The 22611-nt window shown below is 52.3% G+C and overlaps 10 protein-coding genes across 10 annotated transcripts; 4 read left to right on the top strand and 6 right to left on the bottom strand.

Moving 5' to 3' along the window:
* Positions 1–618: 618 nt before the first annotated feature.
* Positions 619–2952, top strand: trpB (tryptophan synthase TRP5; the record flags this gene model as incomplete). The annotated part of the gene is made up of 3 exons (XM_058476504.1): positions 619–754; positions 821–1124; positions 1206–2952. 3 exons carry the CDS (start codon positions 619–621, stop codon positions 2950–2952), a joined length of 2187 nt encoding a protein of 728 aa, XP_058329394.1.
* Positions 2953–3957: 1005 nt separating this feature from the next.
* N7468_007209 (universal stress protein family domain protein) lies at positions 3958–6052 on the bottom strand (the record flags this gene model as incomplete). Its single annotated transcript, XM_058476505.1, has 4 exons — positions 3958–4132; positions 4186–4247; positions 4309–5045; positions 5104–6052. The coding sequence occupies 4 exons, from the start codon at positions 6050–6052 to the stop codon at positions 3958–3960; spliced, it is 1923 nt and encodes a 640-aa protein (XP_058329395.1).
* A 1156-nt stretch (positions 6053–7208) lies between these two features.
* On the bottom strand, positions 7209–8042 carry N7468_007210 (DnaJ domain protein; the record flags this gene model as incomplete). The annotated part of the gene is made up of 2 exons (XM_058476506.1): positions 7209–7849; positions 7907–8042. The coding sequence occupies 2 exons, from the start codon at positions 8040–8042 to the stop codon at positions 7209–7211; spliced, it is 777 nt and encodes a 258-aa protein (XP_058329396.1).
* Positions 8043–8524: 482 nt separating this feature from the next.
* N7468_007211 (putative DRAP deaminase) lies at positions 8525–9124 on the top strand (the record flags this gene model as incomplete). Its single annotated transcript, XM_058476507.1, has 1 exon — positions 8525–9124. One exon carries the CDS (start codon positions 8525–8527, stop codon positions 9122–9124), a length of 600 nt encoding a protein of 199 aa, XP_058329397.1.
* An 840-nt stretch (positions 9125–9964) lies between these two features.
* N7468_007212 (OB-fold domain-containing protein) lies at positions 9965–10978 on the top strand (the record flags this gene model as incomplete). The annotated part of the gene is made up of 2 exons (XM_058476508.1): positions 9965–10160; positions 10314–10978. The coding sequence occupies 2 exons, from the start codon at positions 9965–9967 to the stop codon at positions 10976–10978; spliced, it is 861 nt and encodes a 286-aa protein (XP_058329398.1).
* A 455-nt stretch (positions 10979–11433) lies between these two features.
* On the bottom strand, positions 11434–12778 carry N7468_007213 (uncharacterized protein; the record flags this gene model as incomplete). The annotated part of the gene is made up of 3 exons (XM_058476509.1): positions 11434–12470; positions 12526–12628; positions 12683–12778. The coding sequence occupies 3 exons, from the start codon at positions 12776–12778 to the stop codon at positions 11434–11436; spliced, it is 1236 nt and encodes a 411-aa protein (XP_058329399.1).
* Positions 12779–12809: 31 nt separating this feature from the next.
* Positions 12810–13964, bottom strand: N7468_007214 (uncharacterized protein; the record flags this gene model as incomplete). Its single annotated transcript, XM_058476510.1, has 1 exon — positions 12810–13964. The coding sequence occupies one exon, from the start codon at positions 13962–13964 to the stop codon at positions 12810–12812; it is 1155 nt and encodes a 384-aa protein (XP_058329400.1).
* A 558-nt stretch (positions 13965–14522) lies between these two features.
* Positions 14523–16187, bottom strand: N7468_007215 (MFS transporter; the record flags this gene model as incomplete). The annotated part of the gene is made up of 4 exons (XM_058476511.1): positions 14523–15338; positions 15391–15468; positions 15521–15899; positions 15961–16187. The coding sequence occupies 4 exons, from the start codon at positions 16185–16187 to the stop codon at positions 14523–14525; spliced, it is 1500 nt and encodes a 499-aa protein (XP_058329401.1).
* Positions 16188–16745: 558 nt separating this feature from the next.
* N7468_007216 (uncharacterized protein) lies at positions 16746–18834 on the top strand (the record flags this gene model as incomplete). The annotated part of the gene is made up of 4 exons (XM_058476512.1): positions 16746–16834; positions 16884–17449; positions 17506–17537; positions 17587–18834. 4 exons carry the CDS (start codon positions 16746–16748, stop codon positions 18832–18834), a joined length of 1935 nt encoding a protein of 644 aa, XP_058329402.1.
* A 628-nt stretch (positions 18835–19462) lies between these two features.
* Positions 19463–20332, bottom strand: N7468_007217 (uncharacterized protein; the record flags this gene model as incomplete). Its single annotated transcript, XM_058476513.1, has 5 exons — positions 19463–19603; positions 19654–19815; positions 19879–20143; positions 20187–20213; positions 20268–20332. 5 exons carry the CDS (start codon positions 20330–20332, stop codon positions 19463–19465), a joined length of 660 nt encoding a protein of 219 aa, XP_058329403.1.
* Between the last annotated feature and the right edge of the window lie 2279 nt (positions 20333–22611).

Below are 22611 nucleotides of genomic sequence, written 5' to 3' on the forward strand. Positions count from 1 at the left end.
CTTTTTCTGTGGTTTCAAGGGCTGTACTCCCTTTGGAGAGTACTGCTCTTTTGGGTGTTATCCTTTTCAAGTTTCTGAGCTGAGGGCTGTTTTTTTGTTTTGTTGCATTGTTCTGGCGTTTGGGGTTGATGGGCTCTATCCGCCTCAGTATTTAGGTACTTGATTCTCAAACCATGTTACTTTTGGTTCCAATATTCCTCTTCGCATAGTACGTTCGTAGATTCAACTCATTGTAGTACCTTCGCCTTACGACTATACCTTATGACTCTATTTGTGCAATAATAGGAGAAGGGGGAGGAGCCAAGTCTCGAGCCTGCCTAGGGTTTGTCTTTGTGCCTTGAAGGTGGATCGTTATCTTATCGTCACGTGATGCGGGACCCGATCTTCTTATCACCACGTGCCGGTGAGTCAGTTCCCAAGCCGCGGAGGCTTCCCAAGGTTCACCCTCTTTCCCTAAACTTCGCAAGGGAATTGACAATCTCTCTTAATTCTGAGAGGGCAAAAACTCTTACTCACTTTTCTTCTTCTGCCGCCTACTCCCCTTTCTCCTTAGTCGACCCTACAATTCACATCCCTTAGTTTGCATCGTTTCCCTTCTCTATTTCAGCGAACCCCGCCATGGAAGCGATCAAGCAGACTTTCGCTAAGTGCAAGGAGCAGCGCCGGGCAGCCCTGGTGGCCTACATCACTGCTGGCTACCCAACTGTCGAAGAAGCCGTTGATATCTTACTTGGCCTTGAGAATGGTGGTGCTGGTACGTAAATCCACGGAACGTGGCGGGGTGGAACAAATTTGATTAACGGCCCATTTCGCAATCCAGACATAATCGAACTGGGCATTCCCTTCACTGACCCCATTGCCGATGGTCCCACAATTCAGAAGGCCAACACCAAGGCTCTTGAGAATGGTGTCACTGTTACTACAGTTCTCGGTCTAGTACGAGAGGCCCGCAGCCGTGGGTTGAAAACACCTATCATGCTGATGGGCTACTACAACCCTGTCCTTCGATACGGTGAAGAGCGTATGCTGAAGGATTGCAAAGAGGCGGGCGTCAATGGCTTTATCATGGTCGATTTACCCCCAGAGGAGGCTGTCCGCTTCCGGGACTTGTGCACTAGCAATGGGTGAGTAGTGTATGGGGACCATTGCGCGCGCTCTCTCCCCCCTAATTCCCTTTGCCATCATCGCTAATACGACCAATTTAGTCTGTCATACGTTCCACTCATTGCTCCCGCTACTTCCGACGAGCGCATGAAGCTCCTCTGCAAGATTGCAGACTCTTTCATTTACGTCGTTTCTCGCATGGGTGTCACCGGTGCCACCGGTCAACTGAGTGCTAACATCCCCGAGCTTCTGTCCCGTGTCCACGAATACTCTGGGAATGTCCCTGCTGCACTTGGATTCGGTGTCAGTACCCGCGAGCACTTCCTTTCCGTCCAGGATGCCGCCGAGGGTGTGGTTATTGGAAGCCAGATTATTACCGTCGTTGGCCAAGCCCCTGCCGGCCAAGCAGCCCAGAAAGCTGAGGAATATCTCTCAAGCATCACTGGCCGTAAGTTCGAGCGTGATGCACAGGGCTTCCTTACCCGTGAGGTGAACATCATTGAGGCCGTCCAGAAGGCTTTACCAAATGCCGAGACCCAGCCTAGCAAGGTCATCACTGAGGCCGATGTGCCCAAGGGACCTGGCTTGGGTGACCAGCTCGAAGCGCTCAACTCAGCCGATTCTCAAAATGGCCAGAAGCGCGAGGCTCTGCCACCCCGTTTCGGCGAGTTCGGTGGTCAATACGTTCCTGAGTCTTTGATGGACTGTCTTGCCCAGCTGGAGAAGGGCTTCGACGATGCCCGCTACGACCCCAAGTTCTGGGAGGAGTTCCGCTCTTACTATCCTTATATGGGCCGTCCCAGTAGCCTCCACCTGGCCGAACGCTTGACTGAGCATGTGGGTGGTGCCAACATTTACCTGAAACGTGAAGATCTCAACCACACGGGAAGCCACAAGATCAACAACGCCCTAGGTCAAATCTTGCTCGCGAGACGCATTGGAAAGACCCGCATTATCGCCGAGACTGGAGCTGGTCAGCATGGTGTGGCCACTGCAACTGTCTGTGCCAAATTCAACATGAAGTGTACCATCTACATGGGCGCTGAGGATGTACGCCGCCAGGCTCTCAACGTCTTCCGCATGAAGCTTCTCGGCGCCGAGGTCGTCGCTGTGGATGCCGGCAGCCGAACCCTGCGCGATGCCGTCAACGAGGCCCTTCGCGCCTGGGTCGTTGATCTTGACACAACCCACTACATCATCGGATCTGCCATCGGTCCTCATCCCTTCCCCACTATTGTGCGTACCTTCCAGTCCGTCATTGGCCAGGAGACCAAGGAAGGAATGATCCAGCAGACCGGTAGACTTCCCGATGCGGTCGTCGCGTGTGTTGGTGGTGGTAGCAATGCCGTGGGCATGTTCTATCCCTTCCAAAACGACGCTGAGGTCCAGCTGGTGGGTGTGGAGGCTGGCGGTGACGGTGTCGAGACTGCCCGCCACTCTGCCACCCTCTCCGGCGGTTCTAAGGGTGTGTTGCATGGAGTACGCACCTATGTTCTTCAAAACGAGCACGGCCAGATCTCCGAGACTCACTCGATCTCCGCTGGTCTCGACTACCCCGGTGTGGGTCCTGAGCTGAGCTCGTGGAAGGACTCTAGTCGTGCTACCTTCATTGCCGCCGACGATGCTCAGGCTCTGCTGGGATTCCGCACTCTTGCCCAAACTGAGGGTATCATTCCCGCCCTGGAGTCCTCGCACGCTGTCTACGGGGTGATGCAACTTGCCAAGACCCTGGGCAAGGGCAAGAATGTCGTTCTGAATCTGAGTGGTCGTGGCGACAAGGATGTGCAGAGCGTGGCTGACGAGCTTCCACGTCTTGGCCCTAAGATTGGCTGGGACTTGCGTTTCTAGGTCTCTCACACATTGCGTTCTCTTCCTTGTTTGCGCGTTCATATCTTTATATCTGGATTTCTCATTTTGTCTTTTCCTCGTCGGCTCATGAGACGAGTCCATATATCTTTCATGGGTTGTGTTTCTAAAAAGCGGGTTTTCGTGGGGTTCAGGGTCTCCTTCAGGGTTCTTCCCTTCACATATTTTCCTTCATTGTGCTCTATGCATTAGAGAAGCACACTGCAAATAAAAGCATCATTACGTTTCATGACCTTCCTCTGGGCCCCTATAGCAGAAGCCTTATAATATGCTGTGCCTGTAGACACTAGTACTGGTAGCTTCATATCTTTGAAACTCAGTCAAGGGCGTGAAGCTCAGCCACCGAAATCTCCGCCTTTTAAATAACGCCGCAACTCTGTTCTGTAGGCTAATTACTGTAGGAGGAGCTTTCTTTCACTTAGCTTGAGGACAAAATCAAGTGCAGTAATGGGCATTAATAGCTCTCACCGTGGGGACTTTGCCCCGGCTCTCGACTCATAATGGGCTCGTAGGCAACGGGAGTACAACCAAGCTGGAAAAATACCTGCAGGACACGGTAGAGAGCACAGGCATAAGAACGGATAGCTACGGGGTACGGTAAACCATATGAAAAGTCAAGCTTTGGACTCTGGAGAATTTTGGTAATTTGAACTGTCAAAGTTGGATACCTGCTCGTGAGAGATACATTTGTAAAAAGTGCTGAAAGCGGCCAGGGCAGTCGTCGAGCCATGAGTAACAATGGGGTATCAGCAAATAAAATCGAGAGGAGCATAAACCACCTGGTAAAAGTAGAACCGAGTTTTCATGACCCTGTCGTGTAATGAAAAAAAAAGAAGAAGAAGAAGAAGAAGAAGAAGAAAATAAAAGATAGAAAGAAAGTTTACCTCTCTAGGAGACAATAAAAGAAATTGAACCAGAGTGATCGCCAGTGCCCCGTTGATATGCAGTAAAGATAGACAGAGAAATAAGAAGGAACTCAGATAGCTTTCAGTCTACCTTGGCTTGCGTCAGACTCTTTGGGGTCTTGAGGTTGTTGGTCATGCGGATGGTAGATGCGTTCTGTCGACCCTTCGAGGGGTTGCGCTTGAGCTTGCGACGGGCCACCATCACGGGGGTCGATGAATTTTGAAGCAGATAGTTTGAGAATGAGCCCAGGAGAACACTATATGTCATGTTAGCTCTGAAGTGCCAGGAGCGAGAAATTGCTATTCTTACCCTTTGAGGGCATTTTGGCCTCGAGCTCCAACAATAACTAAGAGAGGCTCCAGTTCGTCAATCTATTCAGCAGTCAGCGTTTGCACAAGGACTTTGAGAGTCAAAGATCAAAGCAGAACTTACCGCCTCTACCACAAGCAGCTTGGGTGACCTGCACTGAATCACTTCAACAGCAACGCGCACCTGCAAAACTGTCTTGCGCAGCAGCTTCACGCATGTCTCCGACACTTTTTCAACAGCCTTAACTCGCTCGGCTTCCGCGGCGGGTGAGCCTCGAGCATCAACTGAGCTTGCTTTGCTAGCAGTACCTGGTCCTAGTAGGCCGAAGAGATTGCGGCCCGGATTTGCAGCAGCTTCCTTGGTTTGAGTACCCACGACATTCGCGGCGTCCCGCATGGCCTTGGCTCCCTCGCCAACTTGGACGGAGGAAGATGCATTGTGATCTTCGTGCATGGCGTGAATACAGTACAAGGTGTCCCCGTCGCGAAGGACGGTTCCAATGGCCCACTCCAAAGCATAAACCGACTCCTCACTTAGATCGGTGGCAAGCACATACTTGCGCTGACGGCGACGACCTTCGTCACCTTCTGCTTGGATAGCGGCGAAGTCGCCCCGAATAATAGTGCGGATCGATCGGTGAGGTACCTGATTGTCGATAGCGGACATCGACATAGTGAGTCGCTGCGCACGGTGTATGTCATCCCGCTCTGCCTCATCATCCGATCCATAGGGCGTCCCAGCGGCCGATTGAGTCATTGGCGTTGGGATGTCAAAGCTTGTCTGCGGCCGAATCACTGACTTGAGAGCAGACTTGCGAGGCTTTTTCTCCGGAGCCGTATCGACTGACTTAATAGACCTTCCTAAAATGGAAATTAGCAAAGATGCATATGTTTGATTCCCCAGGGACCAATAACATACCACCATCAGATGTATCATCGTGGGGTTTGAAATCATTAGGTGTAATAAATGTGACGTCGACTTTCTTCTTGCGCCCGCGATGGCCATCATGCTCCTCGTCGCTAGAGGACTCCTCTTCTTCACTGCTCTCAATGATATTCTTGTCACGGTCGAAGACATCCTTAGCCAGGCGTTCGCCAAGCTCATTTTCTTCACTAGGTTTCACATATTCGGGAAGGCCACCAGCCGGCTTGTTCAGAGCTTCGTCAGATTGATTGTGAGCCTCTTCGCTGATGACAAACGAGCTTCGTTTATTCATATCGGTGTTGGAGGTGGTATTGAGTGAGGATGAAGATTCGCTTTCCAGCTTCGAAGCAGAGGGGGATCTAGAGTCAACCGAGGAGCCCCGCCGAGATGACCCGCGACTGGCGTCCCTGCCCCGCGTGAAGCTCTTTGGGAATAAGCGTGACTCGAGGCCTGACATCATCGAAGCCACCGATTTGCGGGCCTGCGGCTTGTGTTTCTTCGGGAGATTTTGCCCCGATAAGCTGGACGGGGCGTCGCTCTTTGTGCCATGGCCGTTCAATATCCCCGTGGATGTTCGGCGGTCGTCGGCCAGGTCCAGTGATCGCCGCGGCTGGTTGGCGTCTCCATGATGTCTCTCTGGTGAACTCGGCGCAGAGGCCATGGCGGACGAGCTAATGCGCAGCGGTGACGAAAACAGAGGTGCGACAGGATTGCGTGAGCCACTTGCTCGAGACGAGACCCCGCTGCGGCCGCTGACTGCGGGTTCCGGCGGATGCGGGGTATTCAACAGGCCCTGAAGGGCTCGACTGAGAGACTTCTTGCGTACTCTGGACGGTCCGGCCGGTAGGATGGGGGAGGATTGGATGTCAGGGACTTTGGTTGGGTGGGTGGTCTGATGGGTGTTCTCCTGCTCGACAGGAGTTTGCCCTGTCTGGGACTCCATCGCGGTTCCGCCCTCCGCCGCCTTTCAATCCTCCAGGTGGAGAACGTTGGGTCCGGCTCAACCAACAGGCTCACCCAGGAATGTGGAGCGATCGCCCCTCTGCTGTGGACCTGCACACGGGTCTACTAAGACTCTCTGCAAACCCGCCTCCGATCGTCAGCGTCAAGTTCTTCGAGATCGATCCAGTAGCGCTCTCAAGACTCACCAGCACAGGGCCTCTTTCCTCCGGTTGTGCCGACAATGTACCGAAACCACAGGTCAGAAGGTGCAGGAAGAGTTGGATTTGAGTGAACACAGCAGTGATGAGGCGTTCAAAAGTCTCGGCGTTGTCACAGGAGCAGGCACAACCCCCAGATGAGTCGTCCCTTCTCCATTGACGGCGCAACTGGGCTCGGCGGCTACATATGTCTTTGTTGCTTGGGCCATTAGGTCAGTCTATGCTACATTCCTTTCCGGGCCTGTAGATCATTGGGACCTCACAGCAATTAAGGCATGTATACCAAACATGACGCGTGTCAAGCCCGGGCTTTGACTTCATTGCAACGGCTTGCTCTTTGGTGAGCTGCATTCCAACAGCTGTCAAGATTCAACACTGATCATATGATCATAGGTCTTGTGGCTATGGCAGCTCCATCCAGGCTGCCTTACGAATTTGCAACTTTATATTGGATACCTGCTTTGGCTGTCAAGGTGGGGTAGATATTCCATTTAACGGCGCAACGATTGCTTCCATGTACATCAACCAGCCCTTATGACTATCCATGGATGATCAACTCCACACTAAGCTCTCCTACGTTACAGAATACATTGGCTATACAAAGATCAACCAGACTCTAAATCCAAAATAAATTGGGGTCCAGAAGAAAATGCTTGGCTTTAAGAAAACCCTAGGGAGAACTTGAAATTGTAGACGGTGGAAATAAGCCAGATAGTTCCCAGGCTAGCCACTCTCCAAAAGTAAATGTGTACTAGTACAGCGCTCATAATAATCATGTCAGTTATCAACCCCAAAAGGAGGATGCAGAGAAATCAGGGATGGCCCAATTTTCAAGCCTTCTGCTTCTTAGATTTCCCCTTGGAGTCCTTGGACTTGCGGGCCCCCACCGCAGCAAATGCCTCCTCTGGGGGCTCATCTGGAGGACCGCGTTTCTTGCCCTTAGGATTTCCATATTTTCTCCTCCAGCTGGGCCAGGAACCCCTGGCCACGGTCCTGCTGGCGTTTCGTGATCAAAGCCAGAAGATCATCCTCACCGGCTGGAGCTTGTGACTTCGAAGCCCCGGCTGCCTTCTTCTTCTTATCGGCTTCGAGTTTCTTCGCCAGCCTCTCTGCCTCCTTCGCCTCTTTCTGGGCCTTCCTCCTCCTTGCGGTGCGCTTCGCCTCTGGCTCCTCGGCGTACAGTTTGTAGTTCTCAGCCTCTCCCTTTGCGATCGCCTCGTCAATGATCGCCCGGAACCGCTCATCATCGTCTAACACGTTGGAAAGCATCACCGATTCGTAGACGCCGTCCATATCGCCTTCGGCCGCTTCGAACGCGGCGAGCAGATCGCGCTTCTCCTCGTCCGAGTTCTGGTATTTCTTCTTGAAATCGGAGATGGCGCGCGTATCTAGCATCGCCGAGAGCTGCTCGCGGTAGAAATCCATCCAGTCGAAGTCGCCATCCTCACTGAACGCGTCATCTGTGCGGCCAGTGCGATCGTAGACTTTGCGGCGTCGCTCGTCGGATAACACGCCGTATGCGAGCGCGATCTGTTGGAAGAGGCGGTGTGCTTCGTCGCGATTCTCTTCGCTAACCTTGTCTGTTGGCCGGTCGTGGGTCAGCTATGTCCAGAATCTGGGAAGCGATTGTCGCGTACCTGGGTGGTGCTTCAGTGCTTTTTTCTTGTATGCGGACTTGATCGCGTCGGGGGTCGCGTCCGACTCGACACCGAGGAGCTTATAGAGATTCTCCTCGGGCGCGGGCGGGTCTTGAGACTTTTTGCCTTTCGCCATTGTTCTGTTGTGAAGGAGAACTCGAGCTTGGAACTCGATGGTTCAAGGTGGTAATAGCCGCAACGGAGTTGATTGGCTGCCGGGGTGAAAACAATTCCAAGAAGCTACAGAGGGACTCAACCGCGACTGCCTGTATCCGACAATCATTTACGCTCCAAGCTTAGGACAATCTGGCCTCTCTTACCACTCAAAGATCTAATCCTGACTACTGCTGCGAGAAATTGAACAGCTTACTTTGATACCGCTAGCGTACCTTGTTTAGCTCGGGCAATCGCCACATGGAAAAAAGAAAGCAAAGATGTACCCTATCGCCAACCGTTGATAAGATCGCCAGAGCATCTGTGACGTCGGCAGGAGCCCGGACTAGTTAATTCACCTGCCACCACAAGATCGACACCACGACCCTCTAATCTACCATAATAAACCTCATCTCGCTCTTTTTCCAAGTACACAATGCCCTCCCACCAAGATTACATCCAAAAATGCATCGCTCTAGCTACCCAATCTCCCCCCGCCCAACAAATTTCCGCGTCGGCGCGATCCTTCTCTCCCGCAGCGACTCTGACCCTACATTCGCAGAGGACACCATCCTCTCTACAGGCTACACAATGGAACTCGCCGGCAACACCCACGCCGAACAATGCTGCCTCGCGAACTTCGCCAGCGTCCATGGCGTCGCGGATGAAGACGTCGGCTCTGCTCTTCCCGCTACCCCTCGCCACAGCCTCGTGATGTACGTCACGATGGAGCCCTGCGGGAAGCGATTAAGTGGCAATACGCCGTGCGCGGCGCGGCTGGCTGCGACGCGGAACGCAGGACGGGGAATCCAGAAGGTGTATTTCGGGGTGAAGGAGCCGGGGACTTTTGTGGGGGAGTCGGTGGGATGTGCGATGCTTTCTGAGGCGGGGATTGAGTGGGAGTACGTTTCTGGGTTCGAGAAGGAGATTCTAGAGGTTGCATTCGCAGGACATGAGAATCCGGCGAGGGAGGTTGAGGAGGCGCTGGAGGGAATTAGGGTTGAGAGGGAGAAGGCTGAGGAGAAAAAAGAGAAGAGGCGCCGAGGAATCCGAAAAAGAGAATGATGGAGGGGGAGACACTGCTATATTAATGGCGTGAATGCCGAGGGCAATTGTTAATGAGTTATGACGCTGGAGTCTCCTGGAGTAGAAGTTGGGGGGCGGGGGGCGCTCTGAGAACGGTGTTGTATAGATCCGGTGTATTGCATGTTGACCGTGACCAAAAATAAATCAATCGAAGTGATGTGCGGGCTTTCTCCTTTCATTTCCAAAGGCTTTACGAACCAATAGCCGTGATTTTGGCAAACTACTATACGATATACTACTCGTATCAGATACCAAGCGAAGGATTTTGTTTACAGGAGCAGGTCGAGTTGTTGGCTTGGAAAGGATCTGCATCAACCCGCCTTGGTTCTACCTGCCTAGGGGTTACCTGGTCGCCTTTAGGCTCCGAGACTGCAAGAGTCTGAGATCGGCAAAGGGCCATTGATCCTCTCTATACATCTGATATTGAAGAGCCTCGGCCCCATTGCTATTCAAGTAACATAATGTAGGGACCGTATCGTCATCGGCCGCAAAAACAGAAGGCGGTCAAAAGCACCCAATCGCCGCAGAAGCTTATCGTGGACCATCACATTGATAACGGGGGATGCTGAGTGCAATATTTGGAGAACGCCATACCAACCTCCGAATCGGGCTTAAGGAGGAGTATTCGTGGTAGATTCAATCTACATATATGAACCCCTACTCTAGGGCTCAGAGTCGTGGACCTGTTTGATTTTCGTCTGGTGGGACAAGTTGCTGCTTCACGTGACTTTTTAATCTACGGGTCTCGCGATCCTCGTTCCCACGTTCCCTCACTTCTTCCACAGCTCCCGAACTTGGAAACAACGAAAAAATGATCCAATGGCGACAGTCGGTAATGCGCACCTTGAGTATTACCCCGCATTCTGCTTCAAGGCATCCCCAACGCACTTCTCCTGGGTGAAGATGTCCGCAGCGGATGTGCATCGGCTCCATCAACCTATAGGCTTCAAGGGTAGGTCCAATTGCCTTCCTTTTCCCTTCCCACTTTGCTTTCTTTGCGTGCTGCATACAGGCGGTATATACAACGCGAGTCGTATCGCGTGTATACAACAGACACAAGCCCCGTCACTAAAAGCCCCATCCTACGAGCTTCAAACCCCCACACTGTGAAACCACTCTCGCGATACCTGAATGCCATCTCAAGATATCCCAATTCTAAACTGTGCAGGCCAGAAAGTCTACTTTTACAAAAACTACCCTATCAGATTCGTCACCGTAGTAGGGGTCATCCTCCAACGCGAGGAGAAGGCCCGCCGCACAATCCTTCTCCTAGACGACAGCAGCGGCGCAACCCTCGAAATAGTAGCCCTCTACTCCCCAGAACGAACTCAGCCCCTAACCGCGCAGAACCTGGAGCCAGCAGACCATCCGATAGCCGAAGCGCTCGACTCCAGCCGCACAATGCACATCACGGCAACAGACAAGAAAGCGCTGGACATCTCGGCGCTGGTGCCCGGGACGGTCGCCAAGATCAAGGGCACGCTATCGCAGTTTCGAGATACCATGCAGGTCGTCGTGGAGAAGTTCTCGCTGATCAAAGAGACGAATGACGAGATGCGATTTCTGGACGAGAGGCTGCGTTTTCTGGTCGGGGTGCTGTGTGAGCCGTGGGTGCTGTCAGAGGAGGAGATTGAGCTGTTGGAGAGGGAGGCGGAGAGGGAGGTCTCAAGGGCTGGGGATGAGCGGAGGCGCGCGATGGAGAGAATGAAGAGGAGGGCGGAGAGGGAGGAGAAGGATATGCGGCGGATCATGCGCCGGTATGAGAGTGACGAGCGGGCGCGTGAAAGGGGAGGTGGCTGTTTGTCGAGAGAATGGGGCGCAGCTTATGGATAATATTCGTCGAAGGAAGCAACTTACATAAAAGGCATGTTTTCCCACCGGGGGCAAAGGTTGGAAGATACAAGTGCTCGCTTCTGGAACTATATGAGCGAACGATGTGACATGCTAATGTGCCATGCTAACCTTCTTAACTTTTGGTGGGCTTGGTGATACGCTGACTCGTGGGGCTATAATTGAGCTATCATCAATGAATTTACATTCAAGAGCGGAATACCATATATCAATCCGATTGTGGGCAGGTCATCAGTCGTCAGCGTTACAGATAAAAAAGGTATCTCCATGCCGCAAAGGACGCTTAAGAAAAAGGAAAGAAAAGGAAAGAAAAAAAAAGGCACGGCGAGCCAAATCAAACCAAGTCAGATCAAATCAGAACTCCTGCGAATCAAACCAGATATCAAAACTCCCCAAAGACCGAGTCAATACAAAATTAAACAAGCGGTAGGCCATTCTCAATGATAGTACTTGTAATCAACTGGTCCTCCACCCTGTCCACCAGCCATACCCCGATAATATTCTTCACCATCTCGGCTGTTGCGGTACACGGCACTACCCCGGTGTCTCCTTGAATCATCCGCATCAGTCGTTAGTGAGACTGGAGACTCTGAGTAGAAATCACTGCTGTAGCGAGGCGCGTGGTCCCTTTCCAGCAGCTCGCTCGCTGAGTGCCGATAGTCACCCGCACGGTTCTTCACACTGCGCGAAGAGCTCCGGGAGCCCCTCGAGAATCTGCGGCTGGATGTAGCGCCAGATCCAGAGCGTCCATAGAGCGACTCCCGACCTCGATCGTATTTTTCTTGGGCCCTGTGACCCGATCCAGAGGGCTCTGGGCGAGATGTTGAGAAAGAGGTTGTACTACTCCGTGGGCCGTTGCCCTCGTCGTAAACCTTTCCAAGGCCTGGATTCGCAGAGTACGGCTTTCTTTCCCGCTCAATGGGCGTAGACGAGACCACGTCCTCCTCATCGTCGATTATAGCAGACGTGGAGACTGTTGCTCGGGGCCTTCCTCGCTCGTAGGAGTGGGTTCGCTCTAGCGGACTTGTGCCATTGCTCGCAGGGATATTCGCGGTGCCATTTGATGCAGAACTAGAGGTGTCTGGCTTTTTGGCATGCTGTGCTTGCGCACGCTCCTCATCGGTAATACGAGGCAGATTAACACCACAGTGCTCAATGATATAGTCCCCAGTTTCTTGACGAAGTTGGAGATCCGCCACGTCGGGAAAGAGTCGCCGGGGGATTTCTTTGGGAAACCTTTCTTTTCGGTCATCCGGATTGCTGATCGGCATGTGCAGCACGGCCTTTTGTAACCGCTCATATTCTCGGTCTGGGTGGCATTGTATCATAATCGTGGCCCATCGTTCAAAGCCCTTCGGGGTGAGGCCGGGGACATCCGGTCGCTCCTTCAGATTATCTAGTTGAACGAGATGATGCTCCGCCTGTACCCCGCGGAACAATCGTGAAATGGATGAAGTGCGATCATCAAATATGTCTGCAACAGTAGTGAGTAGACTGGCACGTATTACGAATGATCCGATGAAACCTACCATGCCAAGGGTAGTTATCCCCTGGGACTGCAGTCTCCCGATAGAACCTCTGCATTTTTTCCGGCGTAACGACAAGGGTGTTTCCTGGTGGGTAGTCCTCAATCTGGACGCAAAAGTTAGCTGCGTAACGCAGTAGGTGCCGAGACTACAGACGTACCAAGTGAAGCGCGATCCCCCGCAGAAATTGGCCCAGCCTCTTCGTTGGTTTCCCATCCTCGAAGAGCTTACCCCATATCTTCTCTAGGGTAGTCATCTCCACGACCGTCGTATCTCGGGCTGGCCCTCTAGGCCGAGCGCCCCCCATTCTGGCTGCCTTGACTCGAGACCGATTGGCTTGGGGATACATTCTCTGGGGGCGGAATCAGATCAGGTGCTACCCCGGTATTGGGGCGTGCGTCGCGAAGATTGTTCGCGGCCGTGTTCGCAGTGGTGTTCGCAGTGGTGTTCGCAGTCGTGTTCGTAGTCGTGTTCGCATAGCCGGTGTAGGTGGGGTACTGCTGAGGGGGTTCGTAATTGTTGGCAGGATTGGACGAGAAAGTGGACGGAGGAGAAGGATCGCTTCTCTGAGCCACTGGCGGAGATTCCGAGTGTGGGCGAGGGGCCAGATCTGGCGCAGGGTATCCCCAAGGCGGTTGCTGGGACTGTGGACGTGGAGGGGGAGGAGGGTATTGATAGGCAGGCGCGGGGCCAGGTGCAGAGGAATGGGCGGGGCCTTCGTCGGGGGTCTGGCGATCGTTCAGGCCGGATACTTTAAGCTGCTGGATGACGGTTGCAGTAATCTGTGATAGGACCTCGGGGGAGAGGTAAGCCGATGAGTTGGCATTATGCACAGCGGAGCTAACGGCGTCGTTAATGTTTCCTGTCGCCATATTCTGCGGGCGGGGCAGCTGCTCTGCATAAGGGTCGAGCATTGGACTCGATGTGTCGGTCGGCATCTGCGGCTGTGGCATAGAGAGATGCTCGGCTTCATAGTAGGAGGGATAGGGAGTAGCAGTCGAGTAGCCCTGGGGATCGTTCGAGTCCATCTTGACGTTGTTGCCATTCAGGTTGACGTTTCCCGGCGGGTAGCCCGGGCTGGAGGGGGCAGGATAGCCATTGTATGCCATGCCAGAAGACGAGGGGTGATCTCCAGGTGGATGAAGGGACAGAAGGTCCTGGAAAATACGATGGCAGAAATATTCCCTACGCTGACAGAGGGGTGGTGGAGAAGTGGCGATCAGCGGCGTCACTGAGTTCTGATTCAGGCCTGGTCGATTGGGGGGTTGCCGGGGGTTCACGCCCGACGTCACTTCTAATAGAATCGTACCACCGTACTGGAGACAAGCTTGCCCAGTCCGAGTAGACGTTGGAATATCTCGTTCAGGGCTATGATCAACCTTATTTTCTGCTCGCACCTTTTGCGGTACGACTCCGTATGGTCTAATAATATCGACTTGCATCGGTGGGCCTGTCAGACCTGCTCGGCCTTCATGTTTCAAAAGGTCGAAGACACATCTCATGCACGTGGCCAATCATACTTGTAGATCGCCCGTTTGCCCCGTACCGAGATCTCCCCTTTCCTCCTCAGGGGGGCTTACCCATGAGGAATGCCCTCGTATAGATGAGGCAGAACTCGGGGGAACCTGCGTGTTATTCCCGCACGCATAAGGCATGTTCCCCGTTAAGAGCAGAACGTTATAACCTGCATCAATTAAGACTAGATGCAGATAGTGGCAAAGCTCAGCATAACCAATGATAGTGTGTGTTGTGGCTACTAGTATAGAAATCACTTGTTTACACCTGGGCAGAAATCGCCACCCGAACCAAAACATAGAAACTGTGGGGTCGACGGAACCACCGATGTCATACCCATGGACGCGTCCCGACAGTAGTGGAACCATCATGCATTGCGAAGTGCACATCGTCCACATTGTACTTCCTGAAAAGATGAAATGCATCACCTGCTAAGGCCTAGACTGAACGCGCATAAAGCAGATAATGCATCACCCAATGAAATGTCACAGCTTCACAGGGAAACGCTCCCTAAGCCACCCTCCATACCGATAGAACAAGAGCGGCACTGGAAGAAAAGCCACGCCGATAAAAGCGAGGACGCTATTCCCCCACCCAAGGCCTAGGTGTGCATACAAGGATGGCCCTGCTAATGGAATAAACGCTGCGAACAGAAGTCGAAGAACCGCGTTCGCAGCCAACGCGGAGGCCGCTGCTTCCGCGCCAAACGCATCCACCATGTAAAGCTGGGTCGGCATCAGGACCCAGAGGATGCCAAATCCAAAGAAGAAGGTACCGATGATGGGCACGATCCAATGTGTCTGTTTTTCGGCTGACCAGCCATACCAGAAGACGCCAACTGGCACGGCGGGCAGCACCCACATCATGGGCTTCAGGCGCCCTTCGGGTTTAGGCGCATCTCCAAGGGCCCTGTGTAGCTTATCGCTCACCGTGGCGAATGTAGCAAGAGAACTGGCCATGCCTAGTCCCACACCGAGGTAGGCCAGGCCAGAAATGCCGGCGCTGAAGTGGTATTGTGTCTCAAAGACCGAGGGGAATGTGGTAAACAGCAAAAAGAGGAGACCGAAAAGAAATGCGCACAGGAAGGCAAGGAGGAGCACGATTGGCGACAGGATGAGAAGTTTTGTCGGTCGAACGATGGCGCGAAGGAATAGCTGGCGAGGGTTCAGGCCTCGGTCCATCTTCGAAACTAGGGCAGCATTCCCAGTTTCTTTCCGGAGGCGAGCGGCTTTCCATTCAAGCAGCACGGCGCCATTAGTCTCGCGGAGAAAGAAGATAGATATGGTAAAGGCGACTCCTATCTATATGGAACCGTCAGCAACTCACGAATCATAGAAGATGAGCCATACTCACTAAGATGAGAATTATCCAAAAGGTCCATCGCCAGCCAATTGTTTCGGACACAAAGCCACCAATAATTGGGCCGAAGACCTTGGAAGATTGTCAGTGCCATGAACTATTTGTGTGAGTCAATGGCACCTACTGGTCCCAAAAGCGGTCCTACGAAGAATAAAGACATTGCTTTCCCTCGCTGAGCTGGCGGGATCACGTCGGCGACGGTTCCTCCGCCAACAGCCAATGGGCCTGAAGCAGCACATCCGGCAAGAAATCGAAGAGCGAGAAACATGCCGGTGTTTTTGCCCAGGGCGCATCCGAGGATGAGGCCAATATAAAAGACATTGCAGATATGATAAATCACAAGGCGCCCGTATATCTCGGATAGCGGTGCAATGAACATTGGCCCAATGGCGAAGCCAGCAAGGTAGATCGACACGGTGAGACTGGTTATCGAAGGATTTGTGATGTGGAACTCCTTCGCAAGTGCAGCGGCTCCAGGTGCAAACATGGTCGCCGCTAGGTTGCTATGTAAAGACCAGTCAGTACGGCATTTGCTTCGCCAAAGGAACGCAGGAATTGCCTTACGCAGTGAACAAGAAACTGGTGACGAGGACGACTTGGGTTATGCGTTTCCAGGTTGGCCAGTTCCGCGGATCTTGGGGGTCATCTGGTCCATCCCAGTCGACGACCGTGTCCTTCATCTCCTGCTCAATGGCCACCGGTTCGATTTGGTCAGGCCCGCTAGATTGTTGCTCAATGAAGCCTACTTCCGGTATGGGATTCTCGTGGGCAGTTTCTAAGTCAGCCGCCATGGTATGCTGTCGACGGAGTTGTAGCTGAGAAGATCAGGTTCAAATTGCCAGTGACATTTGCCAGTGTTTCAAATTTACTAACAGCCCTAGCAGCCTTTACTTGCTATATATTGGAAGACAGGTGGCCGGACGATACCCGAATGGTAGAGCACATAGGAGTCATAGTAAGAATCCTTTGGGCAAGGGATAAATGCACTAGGGGATAGATCTGCAGAAACTCCCGTAATTACGAGGCGAAGCTGGCAATTTGCTTCATAGAAGAAGGCACTGGGAATGAACATATATGCGGAGGGTCGGAGGGGAAGAAAGCAGCTCTCGGCATTAAGCGTAAACCCCGGCCATCGACTACAGCCCTAACACGCCCTAGAACGAGGGTCAAGCGGACGGTCGGACGGTCGGACGGTCATTGTTCTTTCTATTGCCTCTTTCTGCCTATCCTTTCTTCTGGAAGTGGATATTCAAACTTGGAACTAGGTGAGAATTTCGCTTGGGGGTATACCGGATTGCTAGCTATGCTGTTCGGCTCCGTGCTCACCTCGACCTAGTCCAACTCGCGCCATGCCCGACAATGCTCAACGTCCGCGCCCGCCGCCAAATAGACGTAGAGACAAAGTCCAGCTCTCCTGCGATGCATGCAGATTGCGGAAGTATGTGATCCATCGAAATCTCCGAGTCGTACATGCTTAACTTTGCCAGGCTGAGGTGCGACCGGCAGCACCCATGCGGAGGTTGCTCAAGGCGAGGCCTCGCCAGCTCCTGCAATTATGCGACGTCTTCCTCCGTGCCCGATGCTCAGCGGGGCGTTTCTCTGCGACAGTCTGCCAGCCTCCAGGGCAGAATCTCCGAGCTGGAGAACCTTGTCGTGACGCTCATGGGAGGCCAGTCTATCCCACCTCTCCCAACTCCACCCGTACCGAAATCGCCGAGACCTAGTCCGCCATCAGCCGCGAATAGGCTCCCTGAACTCCAGCAACCAAATGGGCCTCAGGATGAACCTCCATCCGCGGTGGACCCGGGGACTCTAAAGTTGCGCGAATCTGGAACTAGCTATGTCCAGAGTACCCACTGGGAAGCCATTCTTACCAAAATCAGAGGACTGAAGGAAGATCTGGTCACCGATAGCAAGAATCCACCCGGATCACACTTGTTCTATGGCCCTAACCGCCATGCAACTCTCGATGAAATATTGGCTGCTGTTCCTGCTCGTCCAGTTGTCGACCGCCTTATGACCCTTCACTTTGATTCCTACATTATCACTCCGTGTCAGTACATCAAAACTTGTTTTTTCCTTTCAGAGGAACTGATTGTGTTGCTGTAGATCTCATTCATCGCAATAAGTTTCTCCGAGAGGTGAGTCTCCTCTAACCTGACCGATCACAAGCAGCTGACATTTGATCAGTACGAAAATTTCTGGAAAGATCCGGCTGCAACTTCTATCGCTTGGATCGGTCTCATGTTCTCCATGTTATATATTGCTGCGCAGTTGCAGTACTTCGCCATAGACTCTACCGACGAACGGGGTGAATCACTCAAGGCGGAATGTCTTACCATGAAGAATGCTTTTCGGGAGAAAGCCGTTCAGTGTCTTGTTTTGGCCAGGTATACAACTGGCGGACCATATATCCTGGAGACCCTCGTGACGATCCTTACTGGAGAATTCGTCCTTATGAAAGAGAGCGCTACCGATGGATGGCTTTTGGTCGGTATGATTCTTCACCTTGCAATTCGCATGGGGTATCACCGGGACCCAGATCACTTTCCGGGAATATCTCCATTCGAGGGAGAGATACGTAGACGCATCTGGACTACAGTCCTTCAGTTAGATCTCGTCATCTCCTTGGAATTGGGTCTTCCTCGAAATGCAAAAGACACTCACTTCGATACCAAAGAAGCCCGTAATTTCCACGACTGCGATTTTGAGGAGAACATGACCGAGCTGCCGTCACCGAGGCCAGAAACAGAGTGGACGTCGGTTCTCCCACTCATAGCACGAGGACGACTAATATCAGCTCTGGGGATGATTTGCGACGTCAACACCGACGTGAATTCCACTCCTCCCGAGGAGCTCACTAAGATCGACGCAATTCTTGAAGACGTGCATAATCATGCCATTCCACCTGTATTGCGCTGGGGTGCTATGCCACACCCCATCACGGATAGCCCAAGCATTGTGGTACAGCGCATAAGCCTGGAAACAACCTACCACAAGTCACGCATCCTTCTATACCGGAGATCTTTGATCACTTATCCAGATTTACGGCCTCAGGAACGGGACAGAGAGTCGGTACGGGTTTGCTTAGATTCCGCACTCAAGATTCTATCGTTTCAACAGATGTTGCACGAAGAGTCTCAGGCATTTGGTCGTTTGTCTCAGCTTAGATGGAAGGTAGCCCGTATCTTCAACCAGGATGTTCTGCTTGCGACGAGCGTGCTCTGTCTTTACCTCCAGGATGTCGATAAATTTGAATCGTTCGATGCTAGGGGGGCAGGCAGCCTGGTCCCCCAGGGCCGAAGCGATTCGACAACAACTGACTATCTCGCACAAGATTTGGTCTCAAATGAGCACAGCATCTGCGGAAGCTGGGAAGGTAGCGAAAGCTCTGAGTATCGTCCTTGGGAATACAGGAGTGTCTACCGAGGATGTTAGCGGGTCCGCTTCTTACGACTTTCTGACCGATTTTGACTCCATGCCTTGGAATGGATTTGGCACGTTCCCCAACCAATGTGAGGACCGCACTCCGTCGTGTCGATTGCAAACTAACACCAGACTTATCAGCTTTTCCTCCGGGCTTTTACTCTCCTCTCGCCTTTTTTGATAATGTACTAGAGACTGGAGGAATGTGAAACTATGATAGATTTGCGGAGACTCATGCGCCGAGACTGATGAACAAACCCAATGAACGTCCCAAGGATCATGAAGACCGGAATCTCGAATCTTCTGCCAAAAGGTCAAGCACGTGCAGTCATAGATCCACCGTAATGACATGATCGATGTGGGAATTTCTCCGGTCATATTGATTTCTTCGCCAATCGACGATGCAGCATGTACTTGTGGGCAAAAGCAATATCACCAAAGTGAGATCATCCTCTCCGATGGTACCAACTAGAATTCCTCACCTTCCGAAAAAACAAACTCCCCCTCACCCCCGATCCCTCCCACTCAGAATCACGGCCAGACAGGAAGCTCTTTTCCTCACCAAAATCTGGGGCATACTCATCCTCGTCAGCGGGGAAGCCAGTGTTGCCGGCAGGGGGACGTTAGGCTAGTCATATGGTCAGTAAACATCCTTGCAAGCCCGTTCCACATAAAGGCAATCATGGTAACCCACAATAAGTCCAAAAGCTTCCCGGGGAATGAAGCGAGGGGGGCCATAAACCGCGTACTTGTGCACGCGGGACTCTTTCACCATGTCGGGCTTAAACAATTAGCCCCTTCGTATCATTCAAGCAACCAGGAGGAACTCACAGCAGCCTTTTCGTCATCGCCTCGCCGGACTTTCACCCAGCCAGTTCGGGTTACCTCGAGCTTCGGCTTAGCAGGTTCGTCTGGTTTGGGGTCTTCGCTCCTTTCTTCAAGAGGTCGCATGGGCTCTGGGTTGTCCATATGCCAGCGACACCGACGGCAGATCTATCTCAACCAGTATCCAATCAGCCTTGCGTGTGGTCAGTCCCTCACAACGGGGCAACGTACCGGCTTGTCCAAGTTGCGCTGAGCCCGGGAAAAGTATTCAACGCTCATAATCTGATTGCAGTTGCGGCAACGGGACTCGCATTTCTCATTGAAGGTGCAGGGAATGCAGGCGATTTTGATTTCGTCGCCGAGCAAAAACTCCTCCCCTTCCATGTAGATGTTTTCCTTGAGTTCGTTGATCTGGCGGCGGGAGAACGCTGAGGCGGGCAGATCAGAGAAGCACCTGGTGCATTGGATGCTTTTAGACTCTGTCAGCTGGGCTCGACTGTTCACTGAAGTTGATCGAATATAGAGGTCAAGGCACTTACGTTGGAGGGAGCTCGACTGCCTGAACTCTGTTGCCATCTGTCAGTATCAAGTACCGGGAATCAAGTGACAGCTAGGCTTACTTCTCATGCAGCTCGCGAGAGTACCCCAGCCGCGAATAAGCAGCGTGCCGATTCCTGAGAGACATTGCATCAAGATTGCTTGCGACTGTCGTTGAAGAGCGAAGGTAAGAGGAGAAGGAAAGTTCTAGATGTGCTTTGGAGTTCGCATCAATGACATCGATTAGTCGTGATTATCGTCATGATTAGTGGTCGCGATTGTCATGTTTGGTATCAATATTGTCCTCACAATGTCTAGTCCGGCTGTTGAACCTGGCCTCTACTGGTGGGCGGCCAACTTGAAAAATGTCAATTTCAATGGCTGGTATGCATTAGTAGGACTTTGCAGATGCAATTCAAATATGGGTGCTATATGGCTATCTATACTAATATCTCCTAGTCTTCATGGGCATGAATCATTTGAAAATATAGTTGCCTCCGTATCACAGCTCGTACGGGCGCTATTCACTATAGTAGTATATTTTGCTTCCAGGTGCTCACATGTTCAAGTCGGAATTCTCAGACTTGCCAAGATTGAAGAAAGAGATCCTAATCTGGCATATTGCTACTGCTAGTATATGATTAGCAGGCACCATGCCAGTGACAACTTAGAGTGGCCCTCACTTCCAAGCCTGCGCGACTACCAGTAGCTGGTGCGGGAATATTGAGGGTAGTGGGAAACGTGGAACTGGATGTAATTCCATTCTAAGCTGTCAGTGGGCATCCGTGGATATACAATATTACTATAAAGCCATATCGGCTCAAATTGGCACCAATTGAAAGCAACATATATTCAACCCAATGTAACTAGAATTCATGTAGCTAAGGTGCAGGAAGCCTGCCGCTGGCAGTATGTGCGCACACAATTCATGGCTGATCGACAACGTTGTCATGGGATCCTTTGCTAATGGAGAATCCCGAATTATTGGGAACACCAATGTATGAAAGTACTCTTCATTCAAGCCCACCCAGCTTCTCGGATCAGTAGTTCCTGGCCAAACTTTCTTGGATACGGTACGGAGCACGGATAATCCTCCGTTGATCTAACTTTAGCCAGTGATGTAGGATCCCGAAAGGCAGCCCCAAAATGCCTCAAGGGGAATCTCTTAACCTATCCTCTCCGCAAGCTAATTTGTCTTTGGTGAATTAGACGGAATGGTAGGACCTTCCAAATCTTCCAGAAGATCCCAGGAATAAGGGCTGTGTCCCGGGCAACTGGGGCCTGAGACGATCATCTACAGTAGTCTAAGATAGTCCATGCACAAAGTACAATATAAGGAGGATGGACGAGCAAGCGAGCCGCCACGCGTGGGATGAATGAAGAGCTCCCCACTCGCCGCAGAGCCGGCTAACAGAAAGATCCGTTTTGCCTTTCTAGAAACGTGTAGGTGAAGTGGGGAGGGGGGCCCTTTGTTACTCCAGTGATGGCGGGACTATTGACGGGGAACCCTCGTGCGGGTTCCCGCTATGATTATGGCATACATGTGACTCGATTCTAGAGAGACCTCAAAGTTTACTCCAGTGCTCCAATCTTGTCGGAGGGGCGCACATCTGATACGCATCTGACGGACTCCGGTGTTCAGATTCAAGGGGTCTGTCTAAAAATGTTCGGCGTCTGCGGTGGGTCGATGGCTGGTGAATGCCCCCTTTCGGGTCTCTTAGTCTGGAGCTCCTGCCAGTCGTTGGCTCTCTGATATCCATGTCTCTTTCGCGGGAAGGATTGTGGGTTCTGGTTGCTTTGTGGCCTTGGCCTGGGGAAGAGGAATGTGGCATGGAGGGGTCCTTGAGGATCCCTCCTTTCTTCCCCCTCCCCCTTGTGGCCACCTGGGCAAGCAAATATCCAATTTGTCAACAAATGGATCCAAGGGAGGCTAATGAGCGATCCTCGGAGATGTTAAGCAGCCTTCTCGAAGGCCCAAGGAAGGCTCGAAGCGAGCCCGAGCCGTTGGCAATGGGGCATAGTTTACGGAATAGGACTTTTTTCCCTCTTCGTCGATCGCAAGTGGCGAAGGCACGGCAATCCACCTTCCTCTCCTGCTGTAGCAACTCGGGTAAGGGACGGGCCTAGGCAAGGTCCACCAGGTGGAGAATCCGACTCCCCCGACCAGAGAGCCTTGAGACTCGAAAGGTACTGAACTCAAGCATCCACCTGCTTCTCCAACACGAGGGAACCGCTCCACCAATAGCTTGCCCGGCGCGTGCCGACTCTGTTTCCTCCAGAAGGCTGGAGAGGTTCAAATCATCCCAAGCGTGGAAAATCGATCCACCGGTAATTTACTCCATTGTTTATGCCCAAGCTTTTCGCCCACTTCTCTCGGTGGTTCTCCGTCACGGTACGGCCCTTGAGAAACGAACTTCTTCACCAAGG

The sequence above is a fragment of the Penicillium chermesinum genome, assembly GCF_028974085.1.
Source record: "Penicillium chermesinum strain IBT 19713 chromosome Unknown utg000005l:1.0-4115287.0:1.0-4118363.0, whole genome shotgun sequence".
Lineage (NCBI taxonomy): Eukaryota > Fungi > Ascomycota > Eurotiomycetes > Eurotiales > Aspergillaceae > Penicillium > Penicillium chermesinum.